Source organism: Vigna umbellata, chromosome 5, assembly GCF_029865625.1.
Source record: "Vigna umbellata cultivar VRB3 chromosome 5, Vumbellata_1.0, whole genome shotgun sequence".
NCBI classification, from domain to species: domain Eukaryota; kingdom Viridiplantae; phylum Streptophyta; class Magnoliopsida; order Fabales; family Fabaceae; genus Vigna; species Vigna umbellata.
In genome coordinates this window covers 48,770,049-48,785,531 of record NC_142169.1, presented here as the reverse complement: position 1 = coordinate 48,785,531, position 15,483 = coordinate 48,770,049, and the positions used below count along the sequence as shown (strand labels likewise).

The 15,483-nt window shown below is 37.4% G+C and overlaps 1 protein-coding gene across 1 annotated transcript; it reads right to left on the bottom strand.

Annotated features, from left to right (window-relative positions):
- Positions 1-8,462: 8,462 nt before the first annotated feature.
- On the bottom strand, positions 8,463-10,243 carry LOC148198514 (uncharacterized). The gene is made up of 4 exons (XM_088115522.1): positions 9,504-10,243; positions 9,394-9,413; positions 9,064-9,294; positions 8,463-8,979 (listed from the first exon to the last, which is right to left on the bottom strand). Exons 1-4 carry the CDS (start codon positions 10,068-10,070, stop codon positions 8,463-8,465), a joined length of 1,335 nt encoding a protein of 444 aa, XP_087971648.1. The 5' UTR covers positions 10,071-10,243.
- Between the last annotated feature and the right edge of the window lie 5,240 nt (positions 10,244-15,483).

The window sequence follows — 15,483 nt, the reverse complement described above, 5'->3', positions numbered from 1 at the left end:
TTCACAAGTGTTGAGTCAAAATACTTTTCAAAGATTGTTTTTGTAATTTTGGTGAAGGACTTCTAGATAGATTCTAAAGGTAAAGAAACCGAATAGCTCCCAGGAAGGAGAGGTGAGTCTCAACGGACAAGCTTAAAAACCTTGTCCTTCCTTAGCCAGAGGTTCTCCTGTTTCTTACCCAAGTTTCAATGGAGAAGTCTTTCAAAAACAGTTAGAATGCAATAATGAGATGCGCCTAGAAACCAAAAGAAGGTTTATTTATATGAGCGCACACCTAGATATTACGGAGACTTAAAAAAAAATATCAAAAAGCAAAAAAAAAATTAAAGAAAGATGATAATGAAATGAAAGAGTGAGACACGACACTAAGTGAAAGTGCAAGTGACACTTGGAGCCATTTGACACACTTTCACACTAAGAAGTGGAAACTAAACTATTACAATGTTTGTTTGTGCACTTGAAATTGCTTAAAGCATTTTTCCTAGCCACTTTAAGTTGAAAAAATAAAATCCAAAGAAACTTCAAATATTCCGTGATATAAAGCAAAGTAAAATTGAAAAGTGTTTGCAAATGAAGAACCAAATGTGGCTGCTGTTTCAGGTTGGTTGAAAGCCAAAATTGATGTGGTTTGCTGCTGAAAAAGGGTGCTGGAACAACAATGTTATAGTGCTCTTGGAGTTAAAGCTTGAAGCCCTTTTAACACCTCATCCACTTCCTAAGATGCTACCCCCTTGGAGCAAGGAATCTGAGGTAGAGAAGCTGCACCAATACTTCACACAACCATACACCAGCAACAAACAATTAGCACCAGAAAACTTGCACTGCACCAGATTTTTGAAATGAAAAACCAACTTGACAGCACAATAGAAAGCATATAAAGTAGGATTCTAATCAGTTTGGGGCTGGAAAAAGAGGTGGTACGCAAAAGGAACCTAATAAAGAGTCTAGAACAGATTATAGAAGCAATAAAACTCAAAAACAGTGATTGAATTGAGTGTTTCGAAACTGTTTGATGAAACTGCAAAAGTGTTTGATGAAATACCACAAAGAGATGCTGAAATGTGGGTTTTTCTGGTTTTGACCTTTCAAAGCTGGATTGCAGGGATTAATTGCTTTTTCTGATTGTGTTTCACTTGTTTAAGCATTGGAAATTAATTGGAAAACAAAATCCCCAGCTTTTGCCAATCCAAATTGCAAATTGAGAATTGTGAAATGTGGAAATCAGCCAAGAAAGGCAAACTGCACCAAAAATGTGGCTGGAAAAAATGGAACAACAATATGCAAAATGAATTTCAGTGATGCTAATGAGCAAGCGACACTTCAAACAAGTTTGTATCATCAAATGGAATATGTGCAAACACTTAGACAGCTAAAACAAGGTCCATAGCAGATTTCCAGTGATTAATTTCCAATTTTAACAAAATTTGATGCTTGGAATGGTAATTTTGCATATGGACTGAAAAATGACCACATGAACAGTAACTACAAGTTTTAAATGACAAAATTCACTTGTACAAATGTTCAAAATACACAGAAACAGCCAGAATCATCAAATCACCTATGTTGTAGCCAAAAATGTAGTAAAATTGGATGGTTTAAAGAAGAAATCTGCATAAAGGCTTCTTAATGACCATTTGAACAGTAGAACAAGTTTGAAATGGTCAAGTATACTTGTATAAACAATCCAACACCGCAGAGGCACACAGATTCTCAAAATCACTCTAATAGTTGCCAAAATATGCAGAAAATTGGACACAACTGCACCAGAAATTAAAATGCAACAGAGTCAAAGCTGGATGGATCAACAATCATGCAAGAAACGTCCTAAACAACTAGATCGAACTGTAGAGTATCATCTAGAGGAACTTTAAACACCTAAGACACATCAAAGACAACAAGCACGGTGCAACAAAAACTTTGGAAAACTATGACAGTTTCGGGAAAACTGATTTTTCATCAACTCAAGTAATCATTTTGCAAATCTATGATTGATTGGAGTTAATATCACTTGAGACATGCTTAAAATCATAAAAGAAACTTTTCTCCAGTTTTAGACACATCAAAACTGGCAGAAACAGTATTGACCATATCAATCCAGAAATTGATTTTTGATGCAGATTTTCATGAAACAGATTCAAGGTTTGGCAAGTTTGAGCTCATATCACCAAGCCTAGACATTGTCTCACTGCCTTTTAGGTTGATATCTGGCTACACAAGCACTAGAAACTCAATTGAAAACAAAAAAAATTGCTGGAACATAATCAAACACTTGATGACAGAATAACACTACAACACTTTTGCACATGACATGACAAAACTGAAAAATGAAAATGAAAGCTAGAATTGAACTCACACTAGAAAAGCACCGATTAAAATGAGCAACAATCACTAAGGAATGAAATCAAGATTACAACAATCACAGACACGAATTAAACCAAAACAGAATGAAAAAATTTGATGAAACAGTGACAGAGTGTGAACAACACATGATAGAAACGGAGAAAGTGAATGAAAGAGAAACTTAGCTCTTGCAGTGGCAACGTGAATGACTGGCTCTTGATGCCAAATGATAGAAGCGTTCCTAGTCTTCGAAACTGGACAACTCCTTGAAGCAGAACGTGGCAGCAGAGTGAAGAAATGCTTGGCGAAGGCAGTGCACGGTAGATGTTTGTTAGAATGTCAGGTGCGGTTTTTGGAGAGTAAATGCAAAGGTTCTAGCCACATATAAGTGTGCTAAAGTGGCACAATGCAAAGAACTTGAAGAAGTAGTGGCTGGAAACAATCCAACAGCATTTCACTATATCAATTCAAGTTGAGTTTACAAATGATGAAGCTCTCTTTTTATAGGCAAAGATAAGCTTGGAAATGTACAATGAAAGCTACATCAGCTACATTTAAAACGTTCAAAATCCAAACGTGCGGGAACTCCTTCCAGGCCATGTGTTTCATGTGCACTTTATTGAAAATGTGCTGAATTAGGGAAGCCACAAGGTTGGCTTGTGTTCTACGTGATGCACATGTAAAATGTACTTCCAACTTGGCTATTTGGTGACTAACAGCAGCAAGGCTTCTCGGCTGTTTGCTATAGGTTCCAAGTCTTCCTTAGGATGTGTACACATGGTTTCCCCACCTTTATTGGTGACCTATAAAACAAAGTAAAGGTATTTAGTTAAAGAAGAACATGTTAAGGCTTTAGAAAGGAAAGATTAAGTCCTTTATTCAACTTCCCTTTCTTGGTCTTAGAGTAAAGTTGATACTTCTTTGGACGGTATGTCCCTAAAGGGTTTGCCACCAGTGCATTAGCAAAAAAGGTATGCCTTATGATAATGATATGCTGACAAACAGTTATTCAGAGATGCATCAGTAAATCATATTAATCAAACAATGATGCCCCCCTTGTCATAGATAATCACATGAAAAGGATATAATCTCCCCCTAAAGTGTAGGCATGTGAAATTATCCAAGATCCTATGCAATGCTCCCCCTGCCATTATTCATGTTTTATAATCAAAATCTAAATGAATAATGCAGCTTTCACAGAACATTTCATAGCAAGTATAAACACGTGACAGTATTGTATTAGATCAGAAATTGTGTAACCACATCCATGTAGCATGGATACAATGTCAATCAACAATCTCAATATTATCTCAAGTAATTTCAGTCAAATATAAGATCAGAGATATATTGAAAATGAAACAAACAACAATATATGATCAAAAAACAGAATAACCGAATTCCAAATCATGGAATTTATAACCCTTGTTAAAACGGTAATCGATTGATCCACTGTTGTAATCGACTTCATTTCTTTCCATTTGAGTTTTATCTCCAGTAGCTAATTGATGATCAAATCTTCAATCCCCGAAAACGGAGTCAAAAACTTGTTAACCCTCGACAAGTGTAACCGAATCGTATCAAGTAATAAACCTTGTAAGACCAAGTATCGTTCTCCTAAAGGACTCACGGCCTAGACAGTTGTGTGATTTTGTTGATTAATTAAGAGTTGTGAACAAATTGTTGTAAGTTTCAAATGGAAAAGACTGAAAGATAAATATGTATGCATGTATTGATCAATGGGCAAGAAGAAACAAAACACGTGATTTGAATTATATGAATGAATATGTTGTTGGGGTTTATCAATTTCATCCTATCCACTCTCTTGTATTTAGGAATTCATCATTCTTTTCATTAATGTTAATGCCACTTTCTAAATTACTTTAAACCTAATGTCTCCGCGAAGAAAGCCTATTCATAATCACTAGTTTACAATGTCTTGTCTCCCTAGCAATTAATCATGCATTAAAGTGAATAGAAGCTTAAAGGCAACCAACTATCATACTCCTATGTCTAGGTTTGTAATATATTGTTGGAAGAATTCCCCAGATCGTGATTTGTAAGATATCTCTCAATAACAATCCTAGGGAGAGAAGAGGAGAGTTGTCACATCCCCAAATCGTCCAACCCTAGGAGTACGAAATCTCCTGATACTTACAAATCATAAGATTTATGCCATACATGAATAAAATATCACAAGCATTTGAGCAAAGAAGAATATCTCTAACAATTAATGAAAGAAAGCATGTATCATAAAAATGATCTTGAAGAACAAATTCCATACAAGAGAGTTTCTAAGGATTTACATTGATTCCCCAACAACAAAATAAGTTTAGTTCTCCATCGTCATGGAAGAACTAGATGAACAATGGAATGAAAGAATGGAAGAGATAGAAAAACCCGAGAAAGAGAAGAGGAGAGTCGTCACCATCTCCAATTCTACCCCCAAGGGGTGAAAAGTGTGTTTCTGCTTCGTTCCAGCCAAAGATACGAACCCTAGAACGTCCTAAAGCTTATATACTATTCTAAAAAATACAGAAAATTAGGCCCAAGCCCATAAAAGTGCCGCTCAGCGGTTTTTACTGCTCAGCGTCAAGTGCGGCACCTCAGCTTTTCCCCTCAGGTACTGTTTTTGCCCCTCAGCGGTGATTTCGGCACCTGAAAACTGGAGCTCAACGACACTCGGTCGCAACTTTTTTTGCACTCTGGTTGACTTTTCTGCATTCCAATCATTCGGTACTTCAACTCTTCTTTCAAACCATTCAATTAGCCTACAAAATCAAGGGAATCTAGCGCAAAACCATTAAATTCACCTTCAACTCTCTTATTTCCAACAATTCAACAAAATCATGAGTTCAAGGTAATTTCTAAGTCATAAAGGTTGTAATTGACGTCAATTTTAAGTATAAAAATAAGAGTTTTTCAACTGTTATCATTAATCCAGAAGCAATGTTCCTGCAAAACCTTTCAAGATCTTTCTAGATCAAGCATTTCAGAATTATTGTAATGCAAGAAATATTACAGATATAATCTGTGTGTGTAAATGTATGAGTGTAATGATAAACAGTAAATTAATCAACTTCATACATCACACAGTTGATTTCAATCAAATATAAATAGATACTCAACTTAAAACAAACTCTGATTTCATTAACATGAAATATGATTATAATCAGATTATATCAAAATAAAATGGCATACAAATCCATTTGCAAAACAAGTACTAAAAACAAACAAAACATTAAACAAGCAAACTTAGATCAAACAACAAAAAACACAAGACATTAGACTGTAAACACAAGACCCCTATTCTGTTTCAGATGACTCTACAATCTTTTTATTAGCACTGTTCTTCCCATATTCAGAATCATCTACAAAAGTGTCTCCAAAAGCATTTATTCTCAGAGCATAGTCCATCTTCCGATGTAGCTCAGTGAATGATTGATGAGAGGGTCGCACCTCCCACAAAAGTTGTGCATAAAAGAATGCAGTATAGACTAGGAAGTGACTCCTAGGTCATCTCACAAGGACCAAATTGGGTTCAGTCTCAGATCAACACGTAGTGGGGGGTTTTGTGCAAGATTTGTGACTGTAATTGAACTTAAATTAAAATGAGAATTAAACACAACCGAACATAATTGACAACCTTAAAGTGAATGAAAATATTAGACCGAACAATGCAAAGATAAATTTCCAAACACAATTAAAGTGTTATTCAAATGCAACACTAAAGCTAAAAATGAAATGCACATTACAACTTGGAATGTAAATTCAAAGAAACAGAGATGTTAACCAATTGAAACACAAAGTCACTGGAATAAAAGAAACAAGGTTTAGCTAATAATTAAAATGCTCGTTGCAGTGGAATTAAAGAAACACACTTAGCTAATAAACTTCAATTCAAATTTAAATGAAATGCCAAAGTGCACGACACATTAAAATGCAATTAATTCACGGAATAGAGTGTGTGCACCGCTTCTAGTAAAATGAAAATTAAATGTGCTTTTCAAATGGAAATTAAATGAAAGTGGTGATTTATCCTTCCACCCGTGACTTTGATGGAGTGAAACATTTAATTTAAAAATTGCATGAACAAAAATGAAAAAGGGGCAAGGAGTAAAACAAAATTGGAATTAGCGTGGAACTCCAACACGTTCCAGCTCTCCATTGCAGCAGCCAACACGTCCCAGCTCTTCCATGTGCCATCAAGCAATGCTTCCACCCGTTACACCATTCTCCAACTCCGTGCACTTATTACGTCCGTGAGCTCCCCTTTTTGGACGTGACACCTACTCTACCAAAATTAAATCTCCGTGCACACCACCAACTCCTTTCAAATCACCTGTCTTACTTCCTTCTCCACGTTCAGCACACCATTTCTTCAAAGCAATTGAATAAATAAAGTTTCTTCTCTCCATATGCACCGCTGGCACCTCCAGCTTCTAAATCTCCGTGCAGCATTCCCCTCTCACCAACAAATATGCGTGCAACTGCTCTCATTTCTCCAAATTAAAATGTTCCCGTGACAGCTTTGGACGTGACAGCTTCTCTTCCACACGTCTCTTCCAGCACAGCAACCAGCTCCTACCTACCACCTCTACATTCTAATCTCTTTCATTCTTCTCCCTTCCAGCAAAGATACAATTAAAAGCTTTAATAAAAAGTTGGAATGGGTGTATCTCCCAAGCCGTGACAGGACACTACGTTCCCCATTCCAAGCTAGCAATGTCTCCCTTCATTCTCTTTCTATCAATCCACGCCATGTGCTTAAAGGTAAACGTAATCAAAAAGAAATAAAGAACCAATGCCAAACAATATCACCGAGACAGCTTTGGAATCAAGAAGACAAAATAGTGCTCAATCCATTTCTAAAGACAGCACTCCCAGCATCCCTTTCAAACGTTCAAAACCAAGCCTTAAATAAAACGAGAGACCGAGAGTGAGTCCCCCAAAAGCTCAAAACCGAGAGAGGCCCCCAGGAACACAAGCCGAGACCGAGAACGTGTGGGGCTTAAATGTGTGGCGGCTGCTCCCCCCTTTAAGGTCGTGTGTCACTTTTTTAGGGTAGGGTCCACACACTAAAATCCTAGGGTGCCAATTCACTAACTTCTAATTTTTGGGTCTAATCTAATTTACCAAAAATTGACCCAAAATATAAGAGTTGATACAAAAATTCTAAACTACTGAATTACAATTTAATTAATTCAAAAATGTCTGTCTGGAGAGTCTTCAATTTATTTGGCATTCTTCCTGATGTCCCAAATTGTATTTCCGAAATTTTCCTGCACTTCAAAAATGCACTTAATCAGCTCAGAAAACCCAAATTAGCACAATTACAAATTTCCGACCAAATTAAGCAAAATTCGGAAAACGGGGAAATAACAAACAATTAAACACAATTCCCTGGTTTATTCAAGTGCAATAAACTAAATATAATTCAAGAAATAACGACTCATCAATGATCTTTGAAGCATCATCATTTTCTCATCCAATCTCTTGAATCTTTGATAACGGTTGAAAATATCGTTATTTGTGATGTAATTTGGATACTAAATGCACCCTTTTCTGCTTAGACACTTGCTTGGAATCATGTTTTTCTGTTAACTTGTGTGAATAAGAGAGTTGAAGTTGAATTGGATGGTTTTATGACTAATTCTCCTTGTTTTGGTTGAAAATAAGATAATATGGAAAGCAGGGATGAAGTGCTAAGGAGATGCAGCTTAGAAAGGCCTGGAAAAGCACCAGAAGGGAGCGATGCTCGAAGCTTGGGTGCCCTTTTTGGAGGCTTGAGTGCAGAAGAGTGTTGCTCACTTCCCGGGCGCCCTTTTTGGGGTGCTTGAGCGCCGGAGGCACGAAGCCTGGGTGTCATCTGGAAGGCTTATGTGTGGGAGACCACCTAAAACAACCTAAAATAGAAAAAAACACCTAAAATAGAAAAAATTTAACATAGAAAACAAAAACTAACAAAGAAAAATCAGAATCTCCCCCAATAAAACACACTTAAACTACATAGTGTCCTCAATGTGTCATAAGCATAAGATCAGAAATCAGAACAGTGAACAAATCATGGAATAGTTCAATAAAAGTAGGGAAAGAGGGAGAAGGAAAAAGAAAACTCTCGTAGGTCAAGGTGGAAGTTGCCAAATTTGGACAAGTAGGGAGATGTTTTCCACCACAGGATTCAGCAAAGAAGTTTTGAGGAGGAACTGCTTCATCAGTACTGCCCTATCATCCAAAGCAAGATGTTTCTTCTTTCTTCTCCAAGCAAACTGTTGCATTAGTAACTCTCCTTCCACTGGCAGTTGTTGAGTGTGTGACATCGGAATAGATACCTCTGGCTCGCTCAAAGAAGTAGCAGTATACTTTCCTTCATCAATCATAAATTCCTTAATGACAGCACCTGTATTCTCCTTTAACTCTATAGTCTGGTCATCAAACTCACAATTAATATTATCTGTTATAAGCTTAGAATCTGGCTGTAACACATAATCAATTTCAGTACAAATGGAGCAAGAACCAGATTCACAATCACATTCAAAATTCTCAGAAAACTGTGTTAGATCAAAGTTTAGTCCTAACTCTATAAAGTTATCAGATTTCACAGTTTCTATCTCAAAATCAATATTGACGTGTGCATCATTAGCAGAATCAAAGGTCAATTCAAGGCTATTATCATTCAAAATTTCATCACGACAATCATGTTCATTCAACACAACATTTATACCAATGGGTTCAATGGCTGATACTGAATCAAAAATTTTAGAATGGTCAATCAAATTTGTATCAGTATCAGTCATAAACCCTATAGAAGCAGTGTGCATCAAATGACAGGCATTTGAATGTATAGGCAAATCAGGTAAAGTGATTGGAATCTTAGGTTCAGAATAAACTCGTTTTTGCTCATTGAAAAGTTTCTTACCAATCTCAAAGTCATCAGTTGGATCCTCAAGGCTATCATATAAAACAAGATCAGTTCAAGGATAGTGAACATCAGGTATGTCAATGTGCTCTATAGGGAATAATGAATCCAAAACATGAGTGTGCATAGGAACATCAATATCAGAATCCAGAACAGGCTTTATGGGTTCAAGTTTTACCAATTCAAAAGCATTAAAATTTACTTGAACCTCAAATACATGAATAGGGATTTCAAGTTTAGAGTAAACCTTCTCAGGTTCTTCCTTTGCTACCTCAATTGGATTTTCACCAGCCAGCCTGCAGAGCAACTTCTTTGCCTCTGTTGGAGTTCTATCCATCAAAGATCCACCAGCAGCTGCATCCACAAATATCCTTTCATTGTCCAGGAGCCCTTCATAATAGTAAATCAAGAGCAAATGCTCTGAAATTTGGTGGTTTGGACAGGCTGTGCAGAGCCTGTTAAACCTCTCCCAATACTCTGCCAGGCTTTCTTCTTGAAACTGCTCAATGGCAGTGATCTCCCTCCTAATGTTGACTACCTTTGCTGCTGGAAAGAACTTGTTGAGGAATCTCTGTTGTGTTTCCTGCCAACTATCAAAAGGATATTGGTATAGGAACCAGTCTCTTGTTGCCCCTTGAAGGGACATTGGAAACACTCTCATCAATACTGCCTCCTCTGAAACACCAGCAGGCCTTATGGATGAGCACACCCAACAAAACTCCTTGAGGTGCCTGTGTGGATCTTCATGTGCTAACCCATGGAACTTGGGAAGCCTCTTGATTAGCTTATATGTCCAGTCTTGAGAATCCGTCATCTCCTCTATTCTAGTGCAAAACCTGTCTCAGACCTGGACTTCCACTTCAAGCAAGGATTATACCAAACATACAAAAGCATAACATGGAGGAAAACCACTATTTACAGATTTTGAAATTTCCAGAAACAACAACTAAATGCATAAAATACCAAAATGATAAAAACCTAAACACACAAAAAAAAAATACTAAAAGAAGTAAACCTAAACAAGACTAACTAAACATCCTAAAACTCAACACAAAACACTCACAACACAAGACAAAACACAATGCACACTAACACAACAAAAAGACCTAAGACCGAACCGTTGGTCCCCGGCAGCGACGCCAAAATTTGATGCGGCTGTCGCGACCCATCAAATTTGATGTGCATTAAAAATGTAGTATAGTGCTAGGAAATGACTCCTAGGTCGTCTCTCAAGGACCAAAATTGGTTCGAGACTTAGGCCAAATACATAGTGGGGGGGTTTGAAAGTGTTTTTTGATTAGAAATGAACTAAGTTAAAACTGAAAATTAAACACAACCGAACATAATTGAAAAGCATTAAAGTGAATGAAAATAGTAAACCGAACAATCCTAAACCATGCATACCAGCCAGCTAATTAAATTGGACTTGTGATGAGTGCATATTTATGCCCACATTTATGTTTGAAAATTAAAATTTTGATGAGATAATTGTGTTTAAATGGTTGATTTTAAGTGAATTTGTGATGATTGGAATTGTTGGGTTTGGGAAATAAAGAGACGTAAAAAGTGAGTTTTAGCGCATAAATTATTCTTGGATGTTCTAATGTTTATTTGTGCAGCTAAAATTATAAGTTCTGTTGGTCCAAATGGCAATTAAAGGCCCAAAATCAGATTTTATTTGGAAAATAATGTACAGATGGGCCAAACAGGCAACTTTTACCCTTGCACCTCCCAATTTTCTTACATACACTCCTCTTCTCTTAAACAGGCCCAATACTAAGCCAAACAGTAACCCTATTCTAAATACACCTCCTAAATTTCCCTACCCATACCCCTCCTAAGCTAGACTCCACCAGATCATGCCACGTGTCCAAATCCTCCCCCCCACAAATTTAGCCAACCATGTGCCGCCACGTCAGCCCTAACCCATGAGCATCATCTTCCACCTTCTCCAAAGAAACCCTAGCCGCCAATGCCGTAAGTCGCCGTTCCGCTTCTGCCGTACCATCGTCAACTGCCGCCGCGCCGCTCCGCCGCCAACCTCAGGGCCGTCGAGCCGTCACACACAACCGCCATCGGTCACCATCTTGCCGCAACCAAGCGCCGCCAGCAGCACCACCACGAGAGTACTCTCTCCTTCACGCAAGAGTTCGAAGCCGCCGCGCCGTTGCCGCGATCACCACTCCCGCCACCACAGCGCCTCTCCTCCTCTGAAATCATCACCATCACGCCGCTGCCATGACCGGACAATCTTCAGGCCACCATCTTCCTCGTCACGTCGCCAACACCAAAGCGCGACATCCATGGCCGCCGCGACGCCACGCTTCTCGCGCACCATTGACGCAACCATCAACAGTTGCCGTCACTGCCGTGCCACCATCTCCACAGCACCGCCTCGGTCTCGCCATCACCACCACGGTTTCACATCTCGACCATCTTCAGCTTCTCCATTCTCGGAACCCAATCGCGCCTCCATCAACGTTCAACACCTCCATCTCCATTCCGCCGTGAAGTCACCGCGCACTCCCCCTCTTTCATCGCGAGTTCTTCATCAGGCCGCCACGATCTTCATCTTCCTCGCCATCAACCGTGAAACCACTCCTCCCCACCATCGACACGCACCTGCAAACAACAAACTCAGAAAAACCACAGTGGCGGAAACGCAGGAAGAGGCACAGGAGCTCCCTTTCCCCCAATCTGAAACCCTAATTTTGGGTGGGAAAGGGGCTGACACGTGTCAGTCTCCCATTGACTGTGAAAAATTGGTCAAACAGAATTGATTCTGGTCAACTAAGGGGTTCAGTTGCAATTTTGGGAAATTCAAAAAGGGCTAAAGTGTAGATAGAGAAAATTTCAGGGCATTTGTGTAATTTTAGAAAGTCAGAAAAGATAAAAAAATAAAATTCAGTTATTGAATTAATTTAAATTGGGAATATCAACAGAAAATATCTTCCAAATAATGCTATAATTATTTAAATCTTTTAGTTATTTGGAAGATATAAAAGATTCTATCAACTGAATATTCAGAGTCCAAGCCCAATCAAACCTATTTAAAGAGACCCAGAGGACTTCACTTAGGGGATTCATTCTCTCATACTCTCTCACTTTTCTTTCATCTAGTATTCAACTCCATTGATGGAGAGCTAAGCATCTAGGGCTAATTCTGCTGTAATTCCATTATGGATTCTGAGGTTAGATTGAGTTAATGCAATTGTTTATTTTGATTATTGATTTAAGTTGTTCTCTCTCTATGTCTTTCATCTCTCTATCAAATTAAAAGCAAAGATTTTTGCATCATAATGTGTTTGAATCTACATGCATATTGATTATATGAGTTCTAGGGTTTCTAGGTTTAATTGAGAATCTACTTTGATTTAATTTAGAAACTTTCATATGATTAAATGGTTTTTACTATCAATTGAGAATTTACTTTGGTTGGTAGTAATAATTTCAACTATAATCAATTGAGAATTTACTTTGATTGATTAACTTTTAACTTGGTTAGGAGATTTAAGAATAGACATGATTAAACACAATAGAATTTGATTGAGAATGTACTTTGGTTAAATTTATTGTGAATAATCTAGAAAGGTTTTGCATTTGATTGAGAATTTACTTTGGCTAAATGCATGATCGCCCTCAAATTAATTAAGAATGTACTTTAATTAATTTGAAACTTAAAACAATAATCAATTGAACAATTATCCTTGAATAACCGATGACGAATCTACCTTGGAAAAGCAGTGGAATTAGCCTATTTCATCGTAACTATTTTTAAGTTTCTTATTTGTTCTTTAAACATTCTCCAAACATTACTTTTATTCATAAGCATTGCATAACATTCATAAGAGTCAGATATTCGAAAGCAATTTCGTGTTCGTTGGGAGACGACTCAGGGTTAAATTAACCCTATCTACTTTCTTAAATACTACTTGGCAATACTGAAGTTGCCTTGAAAAGTAGTATTAATTTGATAGCCTCAACGACAGCCTATCAAATTTGGCGTCGTTGTCGGGGAATACGGTTAGTATTTTGAATATTTTGATTCTTATTTTTACTTTTATTTTTACTTTTACCTTTTTTTATTTTTTTTTTTATTTTTATTTTTTATTTTTTATTTTTATTTTTATTTTTTTTATTTAACGCACATACATTTAATTTAATTTGAGTTATTTTGTAGCCTTTAGTCATTCTTGTTTTAGAAAAAAACTTTTTTCTTGTTTTTATTAAGAATTTCTCTTGAGAAATACTTGAGGCTAGTTTGAATACACTCTGGCTAGGAAAGACTTGGTACTTAAGTTGTCCGTTGTGACGCACCTCTCTTTCCTGGGAGTGGACCCAACAAGTCTCTCTTATCTCTTATTTGAAATCTTTATTTAAAGCAAGAACAAAAGAAAAAAAAAGAAGTAACAAAGAAACAACTTCAAGCAGATTGCGTAGTGCATGACCAGAGCTAACCCAGGAGAATTTTATCAAATTAACCCGGAAGTTGAAAGGAATTTGCGTAAGTTGCGGAGAAGATTGAAATTTAGGTGTTCTATTGAGGGAACACTTCCTACATCTGAAGCCATACCACCTTCATTATCTCCAGTCACAAACATACCATCCAATCCTTTACCTGATCCTAACCCAAACAATATGGCACAAAGAACCATCAGACAGTTAGCCACCTCCCACAATACAGCTATCCGAAGTAACATTGAATACCCTAATGAGGAGTGGGAGTTGAGACCTGACCTGTTAAATGCCTTACCAAAGTTCAATGGGTTATCAAGGGAGAATCCACACAAGCACTTGAGGCAATTTCACATGTTGTGTGAAAATTTTAGATCTCCCAGGATCACAATAGAGAGCCTTAAAATTAGAGCTTTTCCATTTACTCTTCAAGGAGCTGCTCAAGATTGGTGGTATTATCTCTCTGCACGGATTACAAATTGGGAAACTATTGAAAGACTCTTTCTTGAGAAGTATTTTCCTGCATCCAGATTATCAGCTATCCGCAGAGAAATTCAAGATATAAGACAGAGAAACTATGTTCTTCATGCCCTCAACTTCAAATGGAAGATTTTATTCTAAGCTTTTATGAAGGCTTAAGTTCTACTGATAGGTCATGGGCAGATGCTGCAAGCGGAGGATCTTTCTTAGATAGGTCACCAGAGATGGTATAGATCTAATAGAACGGAAGGCAATATACAATCAAAAGTATGGCACAAGAGAAAATTCAATGACTTTGTTGAAGGGAGTGCATGAAATTGATAATGGTGCAGTTGATGGAAAGAGGATAGATGAAAGATTGAATAAGCTAGAAAGCAAACTCGACGAGATTGCAAGTTTGTTTAAAACCTCAACTCCACAAATTGCTAAGAAGTGTGGAATTTGCATTTCAACTAACCATTATACTGATGAATGTCCTAGGTTGGTGGAAACCACTGTGGAAAACCCATCTCAAGCTTTTGCTGCAAACATGATTGGAGGAAATAGACCATACCAGAATTATCATGATTCGTCCTCCAATAGATATCAGCAGAACAGGCAACCTTATGTTCCACCTCAACAAAGGCAGCAATCTCAGCCTGAAATGTCAATGCATGATTTCATGAAAACAATACTCGAGCAAAATTCAGAAATCAAGAAATCAATTATAGAGTTGACTCAGAGGGTGGAAAAATTAGAGGCTAAGGAGTCAAATAAACTACCTGCACAAACAGTGATCAACCCGCAAAATGTAAGTGCTATTACTTTGAGAACGGGTAAGCAAGTAGAAGGCCCTGAAGGAGCCCAAGAGGATGAAAATAAGGAGAAAGAAGGAGCACAAATTGATGACAATGGAGGACCAAGTGAACCATCACCTAAGACTACCACTGATAAATCCAGGTTAGTATCCTCTAACTCTTCTTCTAAAAATTCTTCTTGATCTTATTCTCCACCTCCTCCATATCCAAATCGGTTGAAACCGAAAAACAAAAAAATGGAGGAATTAGACCAAGAGATCTTAAATACTTTCAAAAAGGTAGAGATCAACATTCCCTTGCTAGATGTTGTTAAGAAAATTCCTAAATACGCCAAGTTTTTGAAAGAAATTTGCACAAATAGAAGGCGTTTTAGGGATAATGAGGTTGTGAATTTGGGAAGAAATGTGTCAAGCTTGATTAAGAAGCATATTGAAATATCGCGAAAATGCAAGGATCCAGGTATGTTTTCTGTTCCATGTGTTATTGGAAATTCAA

Excerpts from the sequence above, each read along its gene's own strand:
- LOC148198514 (XM_088115522.1), bottom strand. The coding sequence starts at position 10,070 with ATGACGGATTCTCAAGACTGGACATATAAGCTAATCAAGAGGCTTCCC. Across the intron at positions 9,414-9,503 it reads CAAAGGAAGAACCTGAGAAG|CCTGTTCTGGATTCTGATAT; the intron begins GTTTACTCTAAA and ends GAACCCATAAAG. Across the intron at positions 8,980-9,063 it reads GTATCAGCCATTGAACCCAT|TAATGATGCACACGTCAATA; the intron begins TGGTATAAATGT and ends CTTTGATTCTGC.